The following is a 25,708-nucleotide window of genomic DNA, read 5'->3' as shown; positions in this document are numbered from 1 at the left end:
ATGACTTCAAAATAGGAAGTAGATAAATAAAAAGAAATAACAGAAAAGACAGCAAATGACGGAAAACGAAAAAACAAAGGAAACAAGAGACAAAGAAAGACCAGGATGCAAGAAATTAACAATGCGATTGAGAACATGAAATAAATGAAATTAAGACGAAGAAAAACTCGATGGATGAAAAAGCTGAACCCCACGTCTTACACCCATAAGAATAGATAGATATAGAGGAAAATCAACTATACAGAGACATGTGAAAATGATGAACGAGGAAAGGATTACAAGAAGATTACTAGAAACTAAAGTAGGAAGAGAAAAAGACTAAGGAAGACTTTGAAGGACGGAACCAATAAAGTGACTGAGAAGAAACTACATGAGGGACTAATACAAACAAAAGACCGAAGTAAGCGAGAAGAATTTTTGAAGACTAACTCGATGGATAAAGAAGCTCTACTCTACGCGTTAGTTCTTTATTTGGTAATTTTTTAGAGCCATCCCAAAATTGGTCTTGAATACAAGTCACTCATAATTTTTGCTTTGCGTTTTCGTATATAAAATTCATATCACAAACGACATCATCCTCTCGTCCATCTAGTTCATTTAATTATTGTTTCCCAGTCATCTATAGTTCACTGTCCATGGTATCTACAAATATTTTCGTTTTTTTTTCACTCCAATTTGAGAAATATCCAATAGCTTAAAATCGATAATTTTCTAAATAGCCGCCGCTAATGCACCGTTCGATAAAAACATTTTAGATTACCAAGACCTTCATGTTGTTGTAAATCGATGAAATTTCAATGTCATCAGCTCCAGTGTCGGTGGCGTGTTATTTATATTGTTCGTTTGCAATGCTAGTTTAGTCATTAAAAATATGACCCACATATAAATCAGTTTTTCGATATTTTTTTCCAATTTATACCAACGATTTCTGAATATATCGATTATGTTGGTTTTTTCCTTATAATTAATTTCAATTGTAACAAAAATCGAAAAAATTTTCCTACGTTTTTCGACGAATGTGAATATTGTCGCATGATCCTTTACACACGAATCAAATACATCATTTTATTATGTATAAATGCCAATTAAATATAATTCTACACAATTAGGAAAATAAAAGACTTGAACATGGGACCTTCCGTATGTGCGACTCGCACTCCAACTACTACACTAAGGAGATCTTAATAATACGTTTTGATGCACTACTGTTTAAAGTATAAGTTTTTTGTGCGTATTTTTGATAAGTTACGGAGTTTTGAATTACCCTTTTTCGATTTTGTTATTAGACGATTTTTCATGCAGAAAACTCGATATTAGTTTCCAAAATATAATTACGTAACCCAATATGTATTGAAACTATTTCAACAGTAACACGGATCACGAAGTTATTCATGTTACGAGTGTTTTGCTTAGTGTCATCATCATAGTCGCATTTATATTTAATCAACTACGTTCAAATTTACCCTTTTTCGATTTTGTTATTAGACGATTTTTCATGCAGAAAACTCGATATTAGTTTCCAAAATATAATTACGTAACCCAATATGTATTGAAACTATTTCAACAGTAACACGGATCACGAAGTTATTCATGTTACGAGTGTTTTGCTTAGTGTCATCATCATAGTCGCATTTACATTTAATCAACTACGTTGAAATCCTTTTAACAATTCACCCTTTTCGCATGTTAATAAAGCAGATTACGATGGAACGAAGTATCCTGTAGGGTGAAATGTATCAAGTGTTCAAAATATATCTACATTATAGAAATTTTATTATTCACTCAACTAATTGGTTGATTAATTTACTCAAGAAAAACCATTACATCAATTCAAATTATTTTTCAACAAAGGAAATAACTTTTCCTGAAGAATAATTATTAAAATAACTAATTTTCCTACCTCCGAAAAAGACCACAGGAAACTTTAAATTCTATTCTTCAAATATTTACGATTTGCGAGTTAATTAGTACCTAAGTTTTACCTAGAGCTTTCAAAATAATTAAAAAGGATTGTTTCATTTTTTGGAAGTAATTATTTTTTAATATTCCACTCATATTAAATAATTAGATAACTTTGCCGTTTTGTTTGTGTAGAATTTAATTCATTAGAGCTTATGTACCGGTTGTCCCAATGGGGATGCTTCTCGTCTGATTTTATGATAGACAACCAATATTATAAGTGAACACCCCTATTAATTTTTGTCAAACAACCACTGAGACAGTTGGATAATGCTTTGTAATTGTGAAGCTGCCCATAAATCTCTAAAATTTGTAAAGAAAAACTTGTAAAAACTAAATAAAATAAAATGTTAATATACAAAATAAAACCACAATGAGTAACAAAATTATAGGCAATAGTAATAGGTAATAATTAGTATATAAGTCGAAGAAGGGTAGAAGGCACTTTGATTTCAATTGGCAAGTGATTGTGCACTTTTTTTGCATTGTAAACTATTGAGCTCTCAACTAATTTTGAACACTGAGTAGGTAAAGGTCGTGGTTCTTGAAATTGGAGAAGCTTGTTTACGAATTAGTCAAACGGAATCAAAGATAAATAAGAAATCCTTGTTTGTTGTTAACGCAGATATGTTGAGGTTTGATGGTCAAGTAGATAACCTTTTATAAGAGTCAATTACCCCTAATTAGTACATAAGAAGGGTGGTTGGTGTTCAGTTTTTTTGCTAGTGACTTGAGATTGCAAGGGTGTCACCTGAGTTGATTTTCTTGTTCATGAATGTAGTTTTAAGCAATTCACCCCCAAATATGAAATTTTAACTGATTACCCAACGAATTCAAATAGAAAAGACAATATTTGTTATTGGAGAAGAGTTTTTGAAGTTTGTGTCATTTGAAAATCTTTTTTTTTCTCAAAACGATTTAAAATTCACAAAAAGTAGATTTCAGTGAGTGATCCAATTCAATACTCTGGACTATATTTCGAGAGATACTTCGTATTATCCATTGAAATATCTTAATAGCATGATATCTGATTCTCTTTGTATAAAATAGGAAACTTTGAATAATGAAACGTCAGCCGTTGTACTTGTTATAATTAGACGCGTACGAACCATGTAATGAAGATGAGAAAATAGATTTTAAATACCCTTTGGACAGGTCTTTGTAGGTATCGGACAACTGACAACCCCGCTTAGTCTTAGCAATAATTCATTATTATAAATTAGAGTAAATAAATTTTAATTAAAATTAAAAATCGTATCGAATATTTACGTTTTTATTTTTTTATTTTTTGTAAGGACTAAACAACAAACGAGCGAAGATGAAGAATGTTCGGAGAAGCTTCCGTTTTTGCAACGTTTACGAGGCACCCGTACACCCCGTCACAGCGAATTCCACCATCGAAGGGTACCAACCCCCATCAAGAGATCGAGAAAAAAAGAAAAAAAGGAAAAAATTTTGGCAGATCAAGAGATAGACGAGGAAGTGGACGAAGTGGACGATATCGTCGATGCGCCCTTGGACGCGCCTAGGGGTGTGCCGGATCCCTATTATCCTATTTATTTACCGATTGATCAGGCATTTAAAACAAAATATGTGTTTCATCATAAAAAGGGAAAAACTTGCCAGGAAAGAACTTATGTGTTTCTCGAACATCCCGGAGGATGGTTGTGTTTTATTTACCATTTTTCTGTGTAAGTAGAAGTATTATTTTTTTTTTCACAATTTTCGTTATAAAAATAAAATTTTACAACGTTTCAAGTTTCGTTGTATCTTCTACACCCGATTATTTTATTGGGCTCTTCATTCGCAATATCTAGACTTAATAAACTAGAGTAAATTTTATACTAAAAATAATAAATAAAATTTTTTAAATATTAATAACCATTTATTTTGGTGGTTTCATATTTGGTAATTTAATATAAATTATGACATTTTATTCTGACGCTTTTTTGACAAATTTTGAAAACATAAAAAATGTTTTGGAAAATATAGTTGGGAAGAACTAAACACCGTCCAATTAAAACGTGACAGGTAAATTATCACTTATTCAATTTGCAGTTAGATCACGTGATCGAAAAAAATTTCGAAAAAATTCAAGTTGTCGTTATAATGGATGTCCCAAAATTAACGCAAGATTTGAATTAATTAGAAAATACATAGGATGGAGTTGTTTATTGAAAAATTGAAAATTGTGCGTGGTTGCGGGATTCTTGACGTAGCTTTGTGATTTTAAACCCCGTAAAAATATAATGGTGTTAAATCACATGATCTAAGGGACCGACTCGACAATAAGAACTGTTATCTTATCTAGATATCGAGCACCAGGAATAGTTAGTACTTGACCAGTCACATTTTCAAAAAAATTTTTGTCTAATTATACCTCCAGCCTAAACAGTGGCACGTCGTATATGTAATGGTTTTACGACAATCCCTTGTGGGTTTTCGAAACCCCAGAAGCAAAACTTTTGTATATTAACAAACTCATTAAGGTGGAAATGTGTACTTCGTCGTTTAGAATGATTTTGCTAGAATAATCAAATCCATTTATTGATGCTCAATAACGCTCAACCATCTGGTTAACGTAGTCAAATCTCTGATGATGATCTATGCACGTTCCAAACAACAACACCGGTTCGTTACGAACAAAACGAGCAGTACTGACTACGTTTTCTATAGTTTTTTGGACGTCCAGATTTTGGTTTATCCATGCTCTAGAAAATTCTCGAACCATTTTTGAATCAGTAGAACGACTCTCGCGTCATTTAAATGACGAATATCAATATGAGGTTCATTAATATGTTCACCTTTCTATGATTGACGGGGATGGTGCCAGAACTACCTGGCCTGACCTAGAGATGGCAGAAGTTGCTTGAAAATTTGAACATAAGAAAGCTGTGCGCAAGATGGATGCCGCGTTTGCTCACAATAAAACAAAAACAGCGTCGTGGAGATGTTTCCATCGAGTGTTTGACAATGTTCCACAGAAATAAATCCTTTTCATTACCTTGGATCAACACCGCAAAGCAAAAGAGCAATCAAAACAATGGTTTGAAAAGGGAGAACGGACTCAAAAAGACAAAGATCGTTCCATCTGCAGGCAAGGTTATAGCGTCGGTTTTTTTGGAATAATTTCCACTGATTATCTTGATAAAGGAAAAATCAATCAAAAATGGTCGCATTTGGTTAAAAAAAGTGTTGTTTTAAGAAGACGATGCACTAGGTCACAAAACCGTTATTGCCATAGCCAAAATTGATGAATTTAAGTTTGAATTACATTCTATTCGCCGGATTTAGCCCCCTCGGATTATAATATAAAAAAATGGGTTGATGGTCAAAGATTTTCCAACAATGAAGAGGTGTTTGCTGGACCAGGTACTTATGTACTTATGCACAATAAAGTTTCATCTCAACAGAACATGGAATATTCCTTTAATTTTTTATATCCTCAACAAAAATTAATTCAATTTTGTTGAGGTACAACTAACCTAACCCAAAACTTGATAGAAATTTTGAGACAGCTGATTTTTCGTTAAAGTCCTTCAAAAGCACGGTTTCTTCAAGTATGAACCTTCCTACCTCTTCCTGGCAACAATAATTTCTTATTCTTCTATATCTAATTAATTTCAGTTTTTGATTTTAAACATGCACACCCTTTAGTTTTATCTAATTTCTCTTAAAACAAACCGAATCAGTAAACTTTTCAAGACGGAAATTAAAAACGTGATGACTATCTCGGTTTTAATTTACGATTTCAAACATAATTTAACAGTAATAAACTATGGTAACCACCACAGTTATACACGAATATTTTCAATGATTATCTAGATGGTAGATGGTTGATTTGAACATTATTATGGGTTAAAATCACGATTAGATTACATGTGTATGTAAATGCAGTTTAAGGTTGCATTTTTGTGATGATAGTAGTGATTTATTTCACTACAAATGAATCTAAATACTTTTTAACATACTATCGGATAGAATCCGAGAGTGTTACAAAAAAAACCAAAAAACCAAATGAATCCCCTTCACTATAAAGAAAAAATTCGATCCTAGTACCATCAATCTGGAAGGGGAAGTCATTTAGTGGAAAACTGGGGAAATATTTGGGATTTGCTTTAGATTTCTCAAGAACAAAAATAAAAGCTACGAAAGCCCTGATGGTGCGCAGAAACTTCTAAGAAAAGTATTAAGATCCTCACTACAAATCCTGAATGTTTAGAAAAGAAATCATCACCAATAACCATAAATCTTCCTCAAATGGATGAAGATATTTTTCAGCTAGAGCTATTCTTCACCCTGAAGTATCTGAATTAATAAATCAGCTAGAAACATTGAATATCACCAGTTCCCGAACAAGATAGAAGTCTCGCACTATAAAATAATCCGAGGTGGCTAAATCTGGCGAATAGCTGGTGCATCATCTCGATTTTTTACTCGAAAGTTGCATCAAGTTCGCAGTTGATAGTTTTTCCTTTTTCAAGATAGTCAATGGAAATTATCGCAAAAAACCGACGCCATAACCTTACCTGCAGATGGAACAAACTTTGTCTTCTTTGGAGTCCGTTCTCCCTTTTCAGAAACATCTTCGCGAAGCTTGTTTTTGTTCCATTGTCATCAAACGCGCATAGTTTGTTCATGTCCAAATTTTCAGTTAATTTGCCATGTTCCGAACTTTTTTAAATGCTTACTAAGTCTTCTAATTCGGGTATTTTCGGTCGACGATCATCCAATACCGATTTGTGGATTTCCTTCAACATTTCTGGATTCTCAACCTAATTTGGTCGATCAGTACGATACTGATGTTCGGCCCCTTTTAATCACTATCACTCAATATTTTACTGTCGATAACGAAGAAGCAGTCTCCTCCATAATAGAATTTAGTCCAGTTCAATTCTTCAAACTTGAAACGTATACTGTGTACTTTCGTTAGTCCAGGTACTTCTGTCAGAGCCTGTATAGTCAGGTGGTTGTGTCACGTGAATGCAAACAGATTAGGTAATAGAGCACAAATAGAGGAAGAGGCCAACAGAAGAAGAGATAAACCGAAAAAGAACTTTATATTTGCGAAAATTACTTTTCCAATATTAAGATAATTATTCAACAAACAGCGAGTTGATTATTAAATTAGTCTTACGTATTATTTTTTTCTTGAATTATATTTTTTCAACAGAATCCTCTCGTTATATTGAAAGACACAACGGGTTTTCTCGAGTATATCGTATCTATAAGTGCACTTGACACAAGCTGTTTTTGAAAAACGAAGAGGCTCTTATATATTCCGTTTTGTTCTCTTTTACAAAGTGTGTTGTCACTTGCAATGGTAAATAAGTACCGATAACTACATAAACTTTAACGTATAAGCCGCAGAAAGAAAATTTTCTGTTAGAAACGATATTCTTCAGATAAGTGGGATGCGTAATTTTTTTTTGTTGAAAATTGAGAGTAGCTACTTTTGTTTACTTTGCATCTTTTTACAGTGTTTAAAACATGATTGAAATCACTACGTGTTCCGTATAGCGAATAATTTTCTGTTGTTCAAATCACGAGCTTGATCTCGACGACTAGTTGTATAGAAAGAAAATCTGAGAAAATAATTCCGGAGTCGATTTTCTAAATAGAAAGTCTTCATATTTTCATAAAAGATTCGTTGGCAAACTACTACGTATTAGAGATTCCTATTACTTGCGAAATTGAGAGGATGGTGATGGAAAAGACACAAAGAACAAATCAAAAAGGAAAAATATATACATTCAATTTTTTTGAAGATATTTTTGCAGACGTCGCGAGTCCAATAGATCAACAATAGATTATTTATCGTCCAAGATGGTTTAAAATGGAAAATTTATCGAAATATTAGGATAGAAAAAATGTATTTAGAAAGGTAATTAAATATATGGTGGACGCCCACGCATCCACCAGAACTTTTAATAATTTCTTAAACACGTGACATTAAAAACCGACAAAACCAATTCTTCATTATCATATTTTGAGCGAATACAAATGAGAAAACGGTTAAACCAAGAGAAAAGTCATAGGGAGTAAAATCTGGTTTTAAAAAGGCCTGTCCTTAAATCAGGTGTTTAAAAATGATCTAATAGTAGTCTCTAGAAAAAAATCAAACCGCTGAAAGATAAACAATGAGAATCACCCTAAATTTTTGACTAATTTTTTCGTTTTTTTGGAACGTCATTCTTTAAATTTTTTGGTAGTTTCGTCGTCGTGTTTATAACTACCTTTAAGTGACCTCTACTCAAAGTTATTCTTACAAAATGTAGATTTTAAGAGACTCTGGTATTTCCCAAATGTTGACACGACGACCTCGCTTGAGGTAAGTTTTTAATTAACTTGACGATTTTCACGAATTCGTTTGTGTAAATCAAATACACCTCGAGTAAAATCACTGAAATATTTTGCCTCTCTATATATAAATAATTTTCATCATCTAGTATTTATTACCACGTACTTTATTGTGATTTAGATGAAATAAAAGCTGTTTTATTCACTTTTTCCAGTGTACAAGTTAATAGGAATTAGTTTTCAAAAACTAATTTTTATGACAACTTTTTTATCGTCGATAAAAATTGTTGGAAATGTTCGTATATACCGTGACCTATAACATTGTTTGGAGCATTGAAATGAAAACCACCTATTAGTAAGATCGCGTGTGATAAAATTGTAGAGGTCACTATTTGTGCATAAAACGTGTTCAAATAGATCAATTACAATGAAAAAACAGTCAAATTGATGTCGAATTTAATTCAAATTTGACATAAAAAGATTCGTACCGGAAACCTGACAATTAATAAACAGCCTGAATTGCTTAGACTGTAGTAGAAAGAACCAGATCGAGAGAACAGGAGTTATAAAATTTTCCCAGTAACTTCGATCGCAGCCTCACAAGTTATTTATATAAATACCATTTAAAAAATACCAATTCGTCTAAGAGAAGCAATTCTCAAGAACAAGAAGGCCCCACGAAGAAGGTAATCAATTAGGTAGATGAAGAAAATAATAATCAAAATAAATTTTTTGGTATAAAGGATCATGGTAAAAAGGAACTTTTTTTAAGAAAAAGATACTAATGAACAGAAAAAAGTACACAATAGAGAGAAAGAACTAGTATGTGGTTTTTTTTGAAATCGCAGTTCCACAACAACGTAATTGATTATTGAAAAAGAAAAGACCCACCAAAAAAATTGATAATGAGAGAAAATCGATAGCTATTCATTGCTTTTATGATTCATATTCACAAAGAAATGAATGTTTTTTTTCTCGGAAAATTTTTGAAAATTGATCAGACCAAAAATACATTTTAATGCGTAATTTAAAAGGTGTGTATACGGCAGTTACCGTGTTAAGTAGAAAATGTGTCCAATATTATTATCAAAACATAATTTATTTGGATCGTAAGAAAAAAAGTTGACTGCCGAAAATTCTCCTTTGACCTAATGCCACTAATTTTTTGCACGTTATATAACGTAATCTGCACGCAAAATAAACGATGATATGAGAATTTCACCTGGTCTTAAGAAAATTTTATCACGCGATGTGAAATCCGTTATTTTCCTCATTAGAAATTGTTTTACTGGGTCACTAGACATCCCTCTGGAAAACTTGTATGTTTCTAACGAAGAGAAAAAGTATAAATATGCTATACGAGGGTCGCTACGAAAGTTTAAAGATAGATAAATGAAAACAAATATTTATAATTGTTTTACAAAATATTGAAAAAATCATTGAAGACGATGTATAACAAACGCCTCGCCATTTTGTAGTAGACGTAGCGAGCCACTGAATAATTGAGAGTGTTACAGTAAGACATTTGTTTTGTCTACCAATTTTTTTCGCAGTTTCATCACAGTATATGTGGAAGAAAACTTTTCGAAATTCAGAAACGGGAAGAGTTTATTTAAAAGCATATTCAAGTTAGTTCCTGGCGAGTTGACTGTTTTTGATTTACAAGAGCTGAAACGTTTAAAAAAGTTTGATTCTTTTGAATACAGAAAGTTTCTGAGACCGAAAGTTGTGTTCATAATAAAAATATGTATCGGTTAATCAATTATCTAAATTAAATAAAAAATTTGTAAATAAAAACGAGTGGAATTTATCATTAACATCTTGAATTTCGAAATTATCTCTAAAATATACTAATTGTACGAGGATTGTCCATTTAATTTGAATTTTTACAATAAAAAACGTGTTTAAAAAGCTTCTTTATGCGCAACTCGCAGAAACCTGCCGCGAAAACAACTTAAAACCACTTCTTTCAGTTCTTCGTCGGTTGTGAAAAGCTACCCTCCCAATTGTATCTTCCAAGGAAGAAATTATGCACGTTCGTCTTTGAATTTTCTGCACAATTTGCATAAACCTCACAGAGTTGGTAAGAACGTTCTTTTGCCCACAAAAAACAAATCACAGATCGTAACTCGAACCTGGCGTGAGAATCAAATGGAATTCCCATCCCCCACGGCTACCAAAACAAAAATGAACTGGGAAAAAGGGAGACAACGTGACCCCTTGAAAATTGTTATAGAAAATTGATTGGAAAAGGCTTTTATTTGTTGAAGATAGATTGAAGAATTGCCACGATCCCTGTAAATACAACAGAAACCTTATTTTATGTACAATCCTCGTACAATATATGTATGCGTAGTAAATAAATTTAAATTTATGTTGACAGTTTTTTTCAATACCATCTATCTAAATATTTACTCCTATATAAATAAACTTTATCTTTTCTCTTTACCTCCAACTTTTAATTATATTGTTCAAACACAAGTTCTATCAGTTGGAGAATTGAGTTTCTCAATATAAATAAAGGATAAAAAGTATCAAGTTTTATTTTTCCCAATCGAATGCGAAAGTCTCAATACCGAATTGGAGATTCTACCACCCTAATAACTCGAAGATTAATGTTTTTCGTATCTATTTTCCCAAGATGTTAACCTCAATTACGTTAAAATGAGTTTGCACTTCAACTTCCTATAAAAAAAAAAGAAGAAACCCGGAATTGATTTGATTAGAATCAAATCTAACAAATATAAAATGAAATTAACGGCAAAATCTGTATATTAAACATTCCATTGGCTTACTGAAACAACCCCTATTGGACAGAAAAACCTGAACAAGGAGACGTGGCCTCATCAAAACCTGGTTATTTGGTTCACTAATTTTTTTTTGGAAAAATGCAAATGTGGAATCAGCGTCTTCCCCGAATTCCACAACTCTACAAAAATTCATTAATATCCACAGACAGATACTACTCGAATTACTCATAAATTTCCTCGCTTTTCATATAAAAAAATATAAAACTACAATCGGAGACGGCTATTCAATACTTTGGAAGTATTTCTTGTATAAAGAACAAATTTTATATCGGAGTCATTCAAAAAGTGAAAATTGAAAAGCGTCTAGAATTTATTTGAGATTTACCACAATGTTAAATTTAAAAAAAAAAGAGTTTTGGAGCGTTTGCTACGTTTTTTAATAGATGAAGTTCTTCCAATATCATGAAGACTATAAATCACGTTTGAAACGAGAACGATATACTATTAATTTCATTTTTGTCGTTTAATATATAATTAAGATCAAATTTTCGCTCTGTGAGATATTGTGAAGATGTCACAATAAAAAAATACCAGAAAATTTGAAACAAAAATTATTTTATTTTTGTTCAAATATCGCTTAATCTACTATTGAATTTTATATTATTATTTTTAGAATGAGTTTTACAATAAATCACACCCCTTTATCAAAATGTAGTTGATGAATTACTTCAATTTGCGTTACTACAGATTTGTGTCAGCCTCGAAGCCGCCCCTGCCTAATGCAACATTGTGTATTTTTGCTAAGTTACAGGCTATAAGCAGATCGCTGCTTTGATTAGTGCGAAAAACGTAAATTTAAATAGCCAGCAGTAAAAATAAATTAAATCAAGTGAATAGTATATTTAAAATACAGAATAGATAAGTGAAAAGTACAAAATGTTTTTTTTTCTTAACGATTTTTGTCCTACTTTTCTCCATAGGTGCTGTTTTTTATCTCTAGTAAATCAAGAAAATTATATGAAATTCGTTATAATCGATGCAAAGAGTGGTGCTTCAACAAAAAAGTTGTAAATCTCACAGAAAGATGCTTTTTGGATATTTGGCAAAAATATCGAAATATATTAAACCCTCATCCCTTTTGTTTGAGTACTCAATGGTGAGAGTTTGTCTTTCTTACAAAAGAACATATTAATATTTGTTTATGTTTCCATTTTTCAATGTTAATCAATAGTGTTAATTAATTATTAAACATTTTGCTCTGAAATAACGTTTTTTATTTTTCTACACCCAAATAAAACATTTTTTTTTTTCAAGAACGTATAAAAAATATTGTATGCAACTCGTGCAAAAAGTGTTTATTGTGATCGACGTGTTGTGAAACTCACCTCTTGATTTGTGAAGCAAACAATCAGAGAGAAATCTATTAGATTATGACTGTTTCTTTAGCGTATGTTTTATTTATTTATCGATAAAATTATAATTTCGATGAAAATTTAAGGATGGGTTACTTTTCTAATAATTTATTTCGTTGTTATCGTTTCAAAAAGATTATTTCGACCCGGATGAAACCATAAAAGATTTATTACATGACAGCGTATGAGGGGATGAGTTTGAGTTTTATAACACACTTTATTAAAAATAATTTCGTTTTAGATTGAACTTTTGTTTTATATTTATAAAACAGACTTATCATATACACGTTATTTTTTATGAATTTTAGTTATTAGCAGTACAATCGAAATTTTATAAAAAAAAAATATTAAAAATCTAGAATTAAACTCTGGAATCTATTTTTATGATGCATTCGAGTGATTTCTATGATTGTTTCGACAATAAACTGAATTTTATTTCCCCCTTGAGAACTGGAGCAATTTTGGGAAACTGCTTTTCATTTCGTGATTTATATGAATGGGTCAAAGTTGTCACTTCTTTATTTATTGCTTGTTTTCCAGGAATTCAACACATTCCTTAAATACATTTCTGATTTGCTTATCAAAATATTTTTCTAATTCTTCCCTGATTCCAACCCCATTTTCTATTTTTCTAATTTCCTTTTTGATCTTTCATTTTATTTTTTTCATCGGCAATTTTCTTACTAACTTCTTTATTCCCTTTCCTTAATTTTTTTCAAATTTTCCATATTGACTTTTCCTTCCCCAATTTTGTTTATAGTTTCATTAACATTTTTTGTATCCTAATTTTATTCATAACTTCCCTCATATTAATCAAAAATTCATGTCTACTTTCTTCTTCTGATTTTTCTCATGTTTTTACTTGTTTTCTATACCTAAACATGATTCTTCTGTCCATTTCAAGTTTAATTTATTTTCGAAAAATATAATCAACGCGTTTTTTTCATTGTATTATCATTTATATTTATTTTTTTTTCGTGTAATTTTACTTATAATAATAAATATTCAAACCTTGTAAATCGAAAATTATATTGTTGTAAAAAATATCAACTACGTTAAGGCTGGATAATTTTAAATATCCTAAAACTATTTTTTTAATATTTCCCAAATATGGATTTAATCGATCAATTTTTCCAAAATCAAAACTGGGATCTTATTTTATGTTTAATATTTCATACTTTACATAGAGTAAAAGATGAAATTTTGTTCCAAGTACGATCCTTTTATTTCCGTTTCCTTTGAAATGTCGCATGGTGCTTTGAATCGAAAGAAGACTTGTTAATTTATCTGACGTTCTTTGAAAACTTCAACCGAATGAAAATAATGTAGAACTTCATTTTCTATTGTAAATAGACTAGAATATAAACAGATTTTAGATTATTTTCGAATAAATATATTTCGAGCGTATTTCATTTAAACAAAAACTCATTCATAGACGAACCTCTAACAATATGATACGGTGGTTTCCCAAATAATGTTAATATCAAATGACATTCATCAAATTTGTTATCTAGCAAATAATTTCGCGCGCATTCTGATGATAAAACTCTAAACACAATAAAAACATCAAAAAAGTAACAAAGCAACTAATAATGAAACAAAATAAGAAGAAATAATCGATAAAACAAATGGTTATCATAAGAATATGAGAGATACGAGAATTTACTAAAGACGCAAGTATATATGTCATATACAGTGCGATTTATGAGGCTCCACCTTCCAAAGATCGTCATCATTAATTCTATTACCTCAAAAATGCTCTGGAGGTCCGAAGTTACTCAAACTTCGAGAGAATGCGAATAGAATTTCGATCGATATCTCAAAAAAACTGTTATCAATATCGGTAGTTAGTTCTTATTCAAGATAATACATTCAATAGATCTTTGCCTATCAGAATGTCACTAGATTGTTTCAGTGACTGAATTCATGTCTTACGAAGTCTATCTGCTACACTCCGGTGTGTCTTGGAACCCATAGAGGGATAATTGTAATTGGACCTGTACGAATCGGCTATTAGAACTCAGAACTCTAATAGCTGTTGAGCAGATGAGAAAAAAAAGGATCTTGTCTGTCAGAACGTTTCTAGATTGTTCCAGTGACTGGATTCATATCTTCCGAAGTCTATCTGCTATATTCCAGAGTGTCTTGGAACCTATAGAGGGATAATTGGATTTGGACCTGTACTAGAGCTCAGAACTCTAATAGCTGTCGAGCAGTTAAGGAAAAAGGATATTGAAAGGATTCTACGAAAGACAAAGCAATTGTGAGAAGTGTATAAGTAGTTATTTTCTATAGAACTTTTTTTAATGACGTTTCTCGGAGTCGAGAATTAATTTTCGTCGGTTTCCACTTTGATACATTAGATTATTAAATAAATACCCGTATTTTATCATAATTAAAATGGTTTTCAAAAGTAATTCCACTCTATTGTGGATCCCTCACACTTTAGCCCGGTGTTTCTATTATAAAGTTAATGGAAGGCTTTGTGTCTTTTCGATGTTTTAATGAAATTAGGCCCCGTTTCGCTTAAGCTCTATAGGTATATGTATAGAGTAGTGATAATCCGGTTTGTTTATAGCGGTGAAAAGTTATCAGTTCAGTTAAGTCAACCTCCAACATTCACTTTATAGTATGTTATCTTTAAAATCATAAATATTTGAGCTTCAGTTTTAAGGTACACCTTTTTACTAATTTTTCAATATACGAGTTCGAAATTTCCAAAGATATCGAAGACCACCGGTATATAAGACTGAGAAATATTCTTTGATCTAAATTTCCATCGTCTCCTCATGGAGTATTTACACAGGTACAACGATACTAACTGTCGAGCGTTTCGTAACCAAAGTTATCGTCTTCAGAAACTAAATGATTTTTCTTCTAGTTTACTTTCTTATCATTTTTTTTTATTAAAATAAGGTGAAATTTTTGTTCTTAATAATTAGATTTGATAGGAATGAACATTTCGATTTACTGTTTAAATCCGCCTAACGAAACGAGTATTTTCAACTTCCGGAAACGGAATTTTTCCACAAAATCTCCGAATTATATTCTATGTGATTGATTGCCGGATGTTAACTTTTAACGGTGGATGAGTTGAAGGTTATTGTTAGGCTTTCAACACATAAATCTTCATTTGCTACCCTTCTAAATGATACAAAAAATATTGCGACTGTATATTGTACCCGATTTAAAAAAGAAACAGAATTTAAATTACGAAACATATTTTGCACGATTCCATCAAAATTTGGTGCTTTATGGCTACCTAATAAATTTTCCATCACAATACGAAACTTTCAAACGATTTCCGAAACAGTCACAATTTGTATCTATCACCAATTACTATATTTCAAGACCATCAGACAATGAAGATAAACTAAAACATAGTCACTCGCTTCATCTGTTTTATACATAATTTTCCCACTAATTAACCTTCTCCTGCGAAAATCTTCCCGATGGAATCAACTTTGGCGGGAGAAGGTTTATTGGTGGGAAAATTAAGTATGAAACAGATGAAGCGAGTGATTATGTTTTAGTTTATTTTCAGTGTCTGAAGACGATAACTTGGTTATCGAAATTCACGTCACTCAGTGTAATTATAAGTGTTGGTGTTAACAGTGTGTTCTAGAAATTCCTTGTTCAAAGCTTTGACCAACCACTTGATTATCCCGACTTGATATATAATGATGGAAAGCAGGATTTGGCGAAATTAGCGTTTAGCTTGGCGCCATTTTTGCAGTTACCATCCCGTAGAGTTGTCTAGAACATTCATTCTTGTCTTGGAGCCGGATGGAGCTTACATTTGATTATCCGATGGACTGTGTAAGGTGTATCATGTCCGCGAATGGTGCAGAGAAATCAAAATCAGATGTACAGACTTCCGTGACGAATAACGTGGAAAGATCGAAGAAAGACGGTTTCGGACCTCCTCAAAACGCTTTCTGATATCGGCAAGTCCTGCCTTTGAGAGAAGGGTTAGGAGATACCAAGCTCTGTGTAAAGTGAATCCGGAAAATGCTGGAGCACTTTTCGTGAAGTCCAAACAAATCTTGATACTTCGAAACCTCATATGTACCGGTTTTGGAGGCAGAAAAAGTTTATATTTCCTGAATCAACCCAAAGCATAGACGGCAACACCTTTTTTGAAGAAGGCATACACGCTATAACTAATTAACTATTATATATACTATAACTAAATTAATATAATAACTATAACCGAACATAATTTTCTTTGTAAATAGTTATACCTCGTATATTTGCTTTTTGACATAAAATTAATGTATCTCTCATATTTTCTAGTATATTATTAAAAATTTGTGGGAATATAAAAATTTTTAGCGACTTCATTGGACGTTTCACATTAAAAACGAACTTAATAGAACTAGAATAAATAATAAAATGGAGTTTAGAAATGAACTTTTGCTTTGTACTCGAGTTAATTCAATTAGAAAACAACTCGTATTTCGTTTATTCTCTTTTTTCTATTTTATTTTTCTTAAATAAACAGGCGCTCGTCTGTTGCGAAAAACTAGAACCAATTACATTTATTTTCCATGGAAAATAAACATTTTCGAAACGAGATGATATAGATACGAGGGCGGTTTGATAAAATAACGACATTACTAACAGTCGAACATCGTAAATCCGGACTTCTAAAACGCGGTTTATAAGTTTATCGTGTTAGACTTTATCAAAAACTTTCTGGAAATCAATGAAATGAAAGACGTAATATTTCTTGTTCAAAATCATGCGCAAATGAGTTTCTAATCAGCTGATATTACGTTATATTTTCTTTAGAGTTTTTCAAATGTTTCTTCATCCATTCTCAACTAATTTTGGTATGTTTTTTTGTCTAATTCTCTAGCTAATCTGTTTATCAGACTCCAAAAGCGAATCAGAGACAGATATAATTCTTACCAGTGATGTACTGGCCACTTTTTTCTTGTTACTTTTATTAGCTTTGTTATTTTCAATTTTCAACTGCCCACAAAATATTAAATAGAATTTGAGGTTAGGAAATTGTTTACTTTTACTTTTGATTAGTGGCAACCATGACGCAATGACAAGAGACTTACATAATGTCAAACGTCATACAATATTTTGATCTTACAAGGAATTGCATGCAATTTCTTGCACATTGTCTTGCAGCATGTCAAGCAGCCTTTAGGGTTGTTCTTTTTTTATAAACAGGATATAAGAGAAAGATAATTTTCAGGAATGGTTCACATATACAGGGATAGGATTTCAATAAACTATTTTAGTCAAATTTATAGTTGTAGGTTATCCAATAATTAATATAATTATGTAATGTCAAGTCATATTTTGTTAAGGACCGAAATATGTCGTCGTTTTTATTGTTATTTCAAAATAAATTTTTAAGAAAAATATATTTTTCATGTAAGTAGGAACTGAATCATATTTTCTACTGATATCTTTAGGATAATTAAAAAAATTAGTTTTTATTTATTTTTATCAAAACCCTCGTAAACTAATTTTTAAGCATTTGGGAAACGTCCAACTTGATTAATTTTTTCATTACTCACCGTATATAATTAAAAAAAATTGTTATTAGAGATCTTAATTTTAACGAGGTTATGGCATGTTCTCGAGGAGCTCAAATTTCTTCGATAACAGCTTTAGATTAGAGCGTCACGCACACCTTCGTGACGTTCTAATATCAGGACCATTTGTTGTTTGTAGCTTCGATATTAATATAGCTTGATTTAAAAATAATTTTCCGCGAAAATGAATAGGCTAAAACATTATATTTAATTCATGAAATTCATTTAATTCATGAAATAATCAAATCTTATTTGCATCAAACATTTTTTAATGTCAAAAAACTACAACTATATGTTGGCTTTAGGCCATTATACTTTACTGATGATCTACCACCAATTTAAACATATTTAATAGCAACTCTCGCTGATGATACGAGGGTCGCTACTAAAGTTTAGAGAGAGACAAATTAAAATAAATATTTATAATTGTTTTACAAGATATTCTCCATTAAAATCAATAATTTTTTGCATGCGTTCGAACCAATTGAGATATAAATAAGAAAAAATCATCGTGTACCAAACAAGGACTGTACGATGGATGATCCATCAATTCGATGTTTTGACTGTTAACTAACATTTAAAAGAATGATTCGTTTTCTGCGATTGGCTTCTCTGATTTTTCTCACATTTTAGAAATCTGGTGTACCATTTAGACATGTCCAAATATTCCGAAAAACCAGCCGATCATTTGCTTTGCACCAATCCACACGAGATTGTCAAATTATACGGAATCCAACGCGAACAAATCTATTTGAGAGCCAAATGTTCATGCAAGTATGTCTAAATCTCACGGTTTGTCATATGACGATTTTGCATCGATGTTTTCTGGCAAAACAGTCGATTTTGAACGTCTTTCACGAAATTTATCTTGTAGTAAGTGAGACCACCATTGTCAAACTTTATGATAGCAATGACAGATTTGACATATTCAACACATCAGTGTTGCCATATCTCAAAACTTGAGTAGGAACCCCCGTAAATATTTAGATATATATATAGATCGAATAATGAAAAAAGTAATTCTTTGTTAATTGGAAAGAAATTACAATCTCGAAAAGTTTATATATATATATATATAAATATATATATATATATATATATATATATATATATATATAAATATATATATATATATATATATAAATATATATTTATATATATATATATATATATATATATATATATATATATATATATATATAAAGGTCTTTAAACTAATTTAGTCTTGTGGCCATGGGACGTAAAAAATAGTAAAAAATCCACACCACAGACCTAAAAGTTCCACTAACAAAAAATTCAGTGAAAAATCTTTTTACTAGATTCAGATTTTTTTGAATTGAATTAATAGACAATTTTCGTTGTTAGTTAGTTAACTTGTTTGTGTAAAATAAGTTGACCTCTAAAAAAATACAAAAAATCTTGTATACAAGATATTTGGAATGATTCCAAAACTTGGGATTATCTTTCAAAAGCAATCCCTCTTTTCTATTCTATATTTTCAGTAATCTCGAGTTTGGGTGAATGATTAGTTTTTCTTAATATACGTTCGGATCATCGTTCAATCTAATCGCTACAAAGTTCTTGATGAAATTCATTAATTAGTTAATCAATTTTACCTGATGATGGTTGCTAGTCTACTAAAAACATCGATTTTTAATTTCGTTTCGAGTTCGGAACGATTATTTCGAATCGAAAAGAGTTTGAAAACTGACAATTTACTTAGTTCTTTTTGTTTCAGATTTATGTTGGTGCTAGTATGTTTGATATTCAGTGTACTCTCAACGATCGATACGTATTCAAACTTCGCCAACGAAACGCTTTTTTGGATGGTGAGTAGACGTCAGTAATTTAACACCAATTGTTTATGAATAATACAAAAGTAGTTTAGGTTGAAATTTGAAATAAAATTATAATGTTCTAATCGAAAAATGATTACCATCCTCCAAGAAATGGATAGAATGAAATTTATTTTCCATTTATTTATTTAAAAGCGAATATTCTTTATATAAATAAACTTTTTGTATTCATAAATTGATTGATTGATCCTATAACCGAATACGAATCATTTCTTTGCTAATATCGAATATATTATTGTCGGTAAACATTTTAGTAAAACAAATATCCACGTCAAACGAAATGTACGTGATAATGCTTTTAATTTAATTAGATCCAACATAAATAATCGATAATTTTTTAGGGTTATGTTTTGTTTGTAGCATTAATAGTCCTTTCAAGTTTATTGTTGTGTAAATAATTCCCTCGTAATTTAATTCCGGTTAGCGACTCCTTTTTATCTCCGAAGCCGTGATCCATTCAATTTGAAATTGTCTTGTACGGAAGACATTTTTATAGTATAAGTTCTTCCAATATCATTTGCAAAAGAGTTATACGAGGAACAATCAATATTTCGTAAATATAACAAACCGTCAGTCCACGTGGACTCATCATCTCCACCGTTTACCAATGAAAATATCGAAACGTGAACGTAAGTGCATTTCTATTGACCGAAGCTGTCGGAAGGCGTATGTACACAATTTCTTTGAAATAGTCCAGCCAAAAAGTATGCGATAAGCAGTGGCGCGTCTTGGTGAGATTAATTTAATTCATAAATTACTTCAAATAAATAGAAAGAGAGTGAGAATAAAGACAGGTGTTATTTTAATAATGAAGATTCAGATATACAAACACAACATTTCAAATATATTCAAATCTTTAAAAAAAGAAAATATTTACGTCAGATAAAAGACTAAGTTCTAATAGACGAATGGGGTACAAAAAGGGAACTGTTCACGTCCGGTAACCTTTTTAAACCAAACGCCCTTACAGGCGGGTACATTTTACTCGTCTATTAAAGTTCTATAATTTAATATTTAGTTGTAGCTAGTTAACGAAGTATAATGATGACTTTTTTCCCAAGTATGACTACAATTAAGTGAATATGTCTACAACCTTCTTAATAAATTAAGATCGTACGGGTTGTCGTCCTGACACATCGACTGATTGACTGATTTTTCTCAAAAACAGATACTTCTCAGAAAAGTTTAAGATCAACGACGAGTCAGTTAACACCCTAGTCCGTACACAGCATAAGATCACCACCATGAATACCGATTTTGAAAACATTTTAGAGTGAGGTTGCTGTTTATACAAAGAAAGCTGGCACTGCAGCTCATGATTTAATTCACGGTTACCGTTGAGGTTGGGAGTAATATAGTCACGTGGTCGAATTAGCTAAGACAACTTCATAAAAACTTTGAGCCTACTTCAAAACCAAAAAGTTGTATACCCCGCAACACCTTCTACTTCTCTACAAGGCCTAGATTCGTCTATCTTTGGAGTATTTGGAGCACGAGCTCCCAAGCGCACCCTGAGGATTCTCTACTCAATACAGACGATCCAGAGTTGACCAGGAGCTTGGAGCACAGAAGAAATATCGCTGATCCGGCTCTTCTGACGTAGCTATGAACACCTAGTTCACCTGTAGATACCTAGGAAGTCAATACATCGAGACTCCTTTGTTTGGAGCTTTGTTTGGAATCAGCTACCAAAGCACGACTTTTGACACCACAGAAGTTCGAAATCAATATTCATGCGTTAATTGAGGCAGTTACACACCAACGAGGCTTTTTTTATGTAACTCAACGACTTTTTAAGTAATTTGAATTGGAAATTGAACACCTACCATACAGTCCTGACCTAGCACAACAAAGCTTACAACTCACTTCCAATCTATACAGGATGTTTCAAAATTTTCGAATTGCGATTTATATCTCTGCATTAAGCGAAAAAAATCGATTAAAAATCCCCAAACGATCACATGTCTATAACGCATAGATTAATCGCAAATTAATAATAATGTTTAGCCAATCAAAGCTTGTGGAACGTTTAAGTTCTTCCCTATCGAGAGAGCCATAAAAGTATTTAGCTGCTGCCGCATTTTTGAACTTTGCGTTATAGACATGTGATTGTGGCCGCATTTTTGAACTTTGTGTTATAGACATGTGATTGTTTGGTGATTTTTAATCGATTTTTTTTTGCTTAATGCAAATATGGCAAATGCTTTGGTAATAAAATATTTAAAGGCCATCGGAGGTTGCGAAAAAAACAACCTTCGTACAGTATATTTTACTTAATAATTACGTTATAATAGATATTAAAAATGAAGTCTCTTCGTTATTTTTAAAATAAATAACATCTTTATGGTAAAGTATTTTATTTCTTGCAGGAAATATGTTTAGTTGTATTTTTCGGAGTTGAATATTTAGTCCGCTTATGGTCTGCAGGGTGTAGATCTAAGTATATGGGATTATGGGGTCGACTCAGATTCATCAGAAAACCCATCTGTATTATAGGTAATTATGACACATTTTCTTATTAAATTATAAAAAAAATATATATTTAGACGAGATTAAATATCACGTCAAAATACAAAATTGATGAAATTTGGAGTTATCTAACACGATTAAATCATAACGTAATTTTTTTGTGTTGGAAACGAATGTGTATTATAAATATTCATTACGGGAGAACGTACAAAATTAGTTGATTAAACAAAGCCCTTTTTATTGCTTGAAAAACTAAATAAATTAAAATCTGACCAAAAGTGCATATGAATAATTGAATAAGTTTTCGGCTTTGCTTTACTGACGTTCGAAACTGTAGACATGTTCCATCCATAGTTAATTGCTTTCATAATATAAATGATTGATCAGTCTATTAGCTTCATAAATGATAAAGGCACTTTGAGTCTTCGTTTATCATTATTTAAACATTAAAATAATCTTATTCTGAGCGTAACGTATTTTCATTACGTTGCTCAACTTATAAAAAAATTAATTCTGATACCATCACTCACAATTATACAGTCTGACGCGCGTTTCGATTTCCAAGTTATCGTCTTCAGAGACTCAGGGCCACCTCCTAGAAAATGTCTCTGATTTCCACGTATGTTTATATTTCAATCTGTGGCAATTCGTAAATCGAATTAGCTTTTAAACTCTATGTGTTCCCCATCACTATTTATCTTCTTTACCAAAAAGTAAGCAACTTCAAAGCGGTAAATTATCACGTGAAGGCACTTTACAGTTCTCATCGTCATGTAAAACTTCTTGAAATGAACTTTTATTGGAATCGACGATTTCAAACTTACTATCCAACTTTTATTGGCCCCTTAAAGCCGAAAACTTTATCAAACGACGCATTCTATTTGTTATAAAAGTTGAACTAGTTTGATTGGAACGTTAAAAAATTTGCTTTTAAGTTAATTAGGGCGTTATCCCAAATTAATGAGAGAATTTTGAATTGTAACGTTTAATCTAAGACATTTAATTCTACGAAACATTTTGAGAAATGAAAATTAACTCTAATAAGCATAAGATAAAGTGAAAAAATTTAATTGTTGGATTCAAAAAACAAATTTGAATCCTCGAACTCCGTGTACTAAATACGATTCGATACAAGTTTCGACGAGATGTAGGTATATCAGCAGCGAACCATTATACGAGGGTGGTATCAATTGAAAAACTAAAAAAAACTATATTGAATAATGAAATCGAATTTTATCTTTACGAAATTTTCAGACCACCCCTGTACTGTAAAGCAATATTGGCGCAAATTCTTCCGTAATACTCTCTTTCAAATTTAATTTTAAGCGCTCTTCCTAGGTCGAAATCACACGGTGTCGAATCAGATAATAGCGCGGGTCACTCAATTCCCCATATTAAAAATCCTATTAGTATAAATGAAACATGTTTCGTTCTAGATTTAATAGTGGTAGTAGCGTCAATCGTGGTCCTTACATTGGGTTCCAATGGACAAGTTTTCGCAACGTCAGCGATTCGAGGGATTCGATTTTTACAAATCCTCCGGATGTTACACGTCGATCGACAAGGGGGAACTTGGAGATTACTCGGTTCAGTTGTTTTCATACACCGACAGGTAAAATTCGAAAAACGAATTGATATAAATAAACAATTTTCGAAATTTTTTTTCTAGGAATTAATAACTACGTTATATATCGGTTTTTTGGGTCTCATCTTCAGCAGTTACTTCGTGTACCTAGCGGAAAAAGACACAGTTGAAGATGAAGACGGTAAAAACACCGGGAGTTTTTCAAGTTACGCCGATGCACTTTGGTGGGGCGTCATAACGGTAACTACCATAGGTTATGGTGATACCGTTCCGAGAACGTGGATGGGGAAAATTGTAGCGTCGTGTTTTAGCGTATTCGCTATATCTTTTTTCGCTCTTCCAGCTGTAAGTATTATTAGAAATTGATATTTACACCAGTGATTATGAGATGTTTCATCGAGTATTAAATGCGGATTTAAAAGGGGTAATTAATATCAATTAGAGAAATCACGCGAAATCGAAATCACTATTGGAAATATTTCATATAATCCAATCGAATGCGTTTTGGTATAAAATTTGTAATTATAGTCGATGTACAAACTAAAGCGAAAAAATGAAATTTCTAATAATAATAATTCGATTATAAAAAAAATAATTCAACAAAAACACCAGATTTAGTATACTGTTACTCTTTGGTTAACAATTTCAAGCAACATATATTTATAATTTTGAAGTTTCATAATCCACTTCCTCATTAGGTTATGAGGGTGGTTATTGTTCGGGCCCGAGGGTTAATGTTGTTGATGTACTGAAATTCAAAGACTTCCGCGAGCTTCTGAGATATTCAGGACTATATCCGCTCGAGTATAACCGAAGGCAGTTTGAATATAGTGACAGTAAAATAAAAAAAATGAAAATAGCGAATATTAATGAGATTTATGATGTGGAGAGGAAAATGGAACGAAAAATTTTCCATTATATTAACATTTTCAAACGTTCAAATGACAATTTTTTATAGGACATATTCGAACTTTCCATTATTTTATTAGTCAATTTCTGTACCATTTAAAGTACGAAGCTGATTTCGGTTACACAAAATCTTCATTTGATAAGCAATGACAAGATTATGCTTTCAATGATGATTCTGAACATGATCAGGAACACAAAAATAGCGAATTTTCTGATTTCACGTTACCCTCTGTTCGCCAGTGAGATTCAGAGTGATTCAGAAAATTCGGACATTAACGTATAATGGAAACTTGGTGTTTCCACAGTTCCAAAAAAGGCAATGACCGTTCCATCTGGTCATTGCGTCGGCTTTTTGGGATAATTTCCATAAAGTATCTTGATAAAGGAAAAACCAAGCAAAAACCGTCATATTTGGCTGAGAAGAAAGTGTTTCATCAAAACAATGCACAAGCTCACACATCCGTTATTGCAATTACCAAAATCAATGATTGCTACCTAATGCAGATTTAGCCCCTTGGATCATTTTCTGTTCCCAACTTGAAAAAACGATTCGGTGGTTAAAGATATTTTAACAATGAAGAGGTGATGTCGGCTATTTTGAGGAACTTATTGAACATCGCTGGTGAAATTGTATGGAACTGAACGTGAGAAATAAATATATTGTTTTCCAAAATTTTTTGTGTTTTCTTTGTTGAGCTAGTTACTTCTGTTCAAAGGTGAAAAATCGACATTCAGAATTGATGAAAATACTCCAATTTTGTTTACTTGTAGCCCCTTATATCAGTGCAATTTTATATTATCTTATTCATTTAGTATCTCAGAAAATTTTCCGGAAAACCCACATGTGGCAACAATGAGAACGTCAGCGTTGTAGAAAAACTCTTTTTGGAAAACCAACACAGTACACGAA

At 31.6% G+C, this 25,708-nt stretch overlaps 1 protein-coding gene across 3 annotated transcripts in view; it reads left to right on the top strand.

Moving 5' to 3' along the window:
* Nucleotides 1-25,708, top strand: part of LOC130892910 (potassium voltage-gated channel subfamily KQT member 1) — a 70,332-nt gene that overhangs the window by 28,899 nt on the left and 15,725 nt on the right. For 2 of the 3 annotated variants that reach the window (XM_057798609.1, XM_057798607.1), the window contains exons 4-8: nt 3,255-3,650; nt 19,718-19,808; nt 22,205-22,331; nt 23,741-23,916; nt 23,974-24,234. In XM_057798609.1, coding sequence (XP_057654592.1) covers nt 3,255-3,650; nt 19,718-19,808; nt 22,205-22,331; nt 23,741-23,916; nt 23,974-24,234 — 1,051 coding nt within the window. The remainder of the gene's footprint in view (nt 1-3,254; nt 3,651-19,717; nt 19,809-22,204; nt 22,332-23,740; nt 23,917-23,973; nt 24,235-25,708) is intronic. The other variant, XM_057798610.1, reaches the window with a different exon arrangement.

This window comes from Diorhabda carinulata, chromosome 4, assembly GCF_026250575.1.
Source record: "Diorhabda carinulata isolate Delta chromosome 4, icDioCari1.1, whole genome shotgun sequence".
NCBI classification, from domain to species: Eukaryota; Metazoa; Arthropoda; class Insecta; order Coleoptera; family Chrysomelidae; genus Diorhabda; species Diorhabda carinulata.
This window is presented reverse-complemented; position numbering and strand designations above follow the sequence as displayed.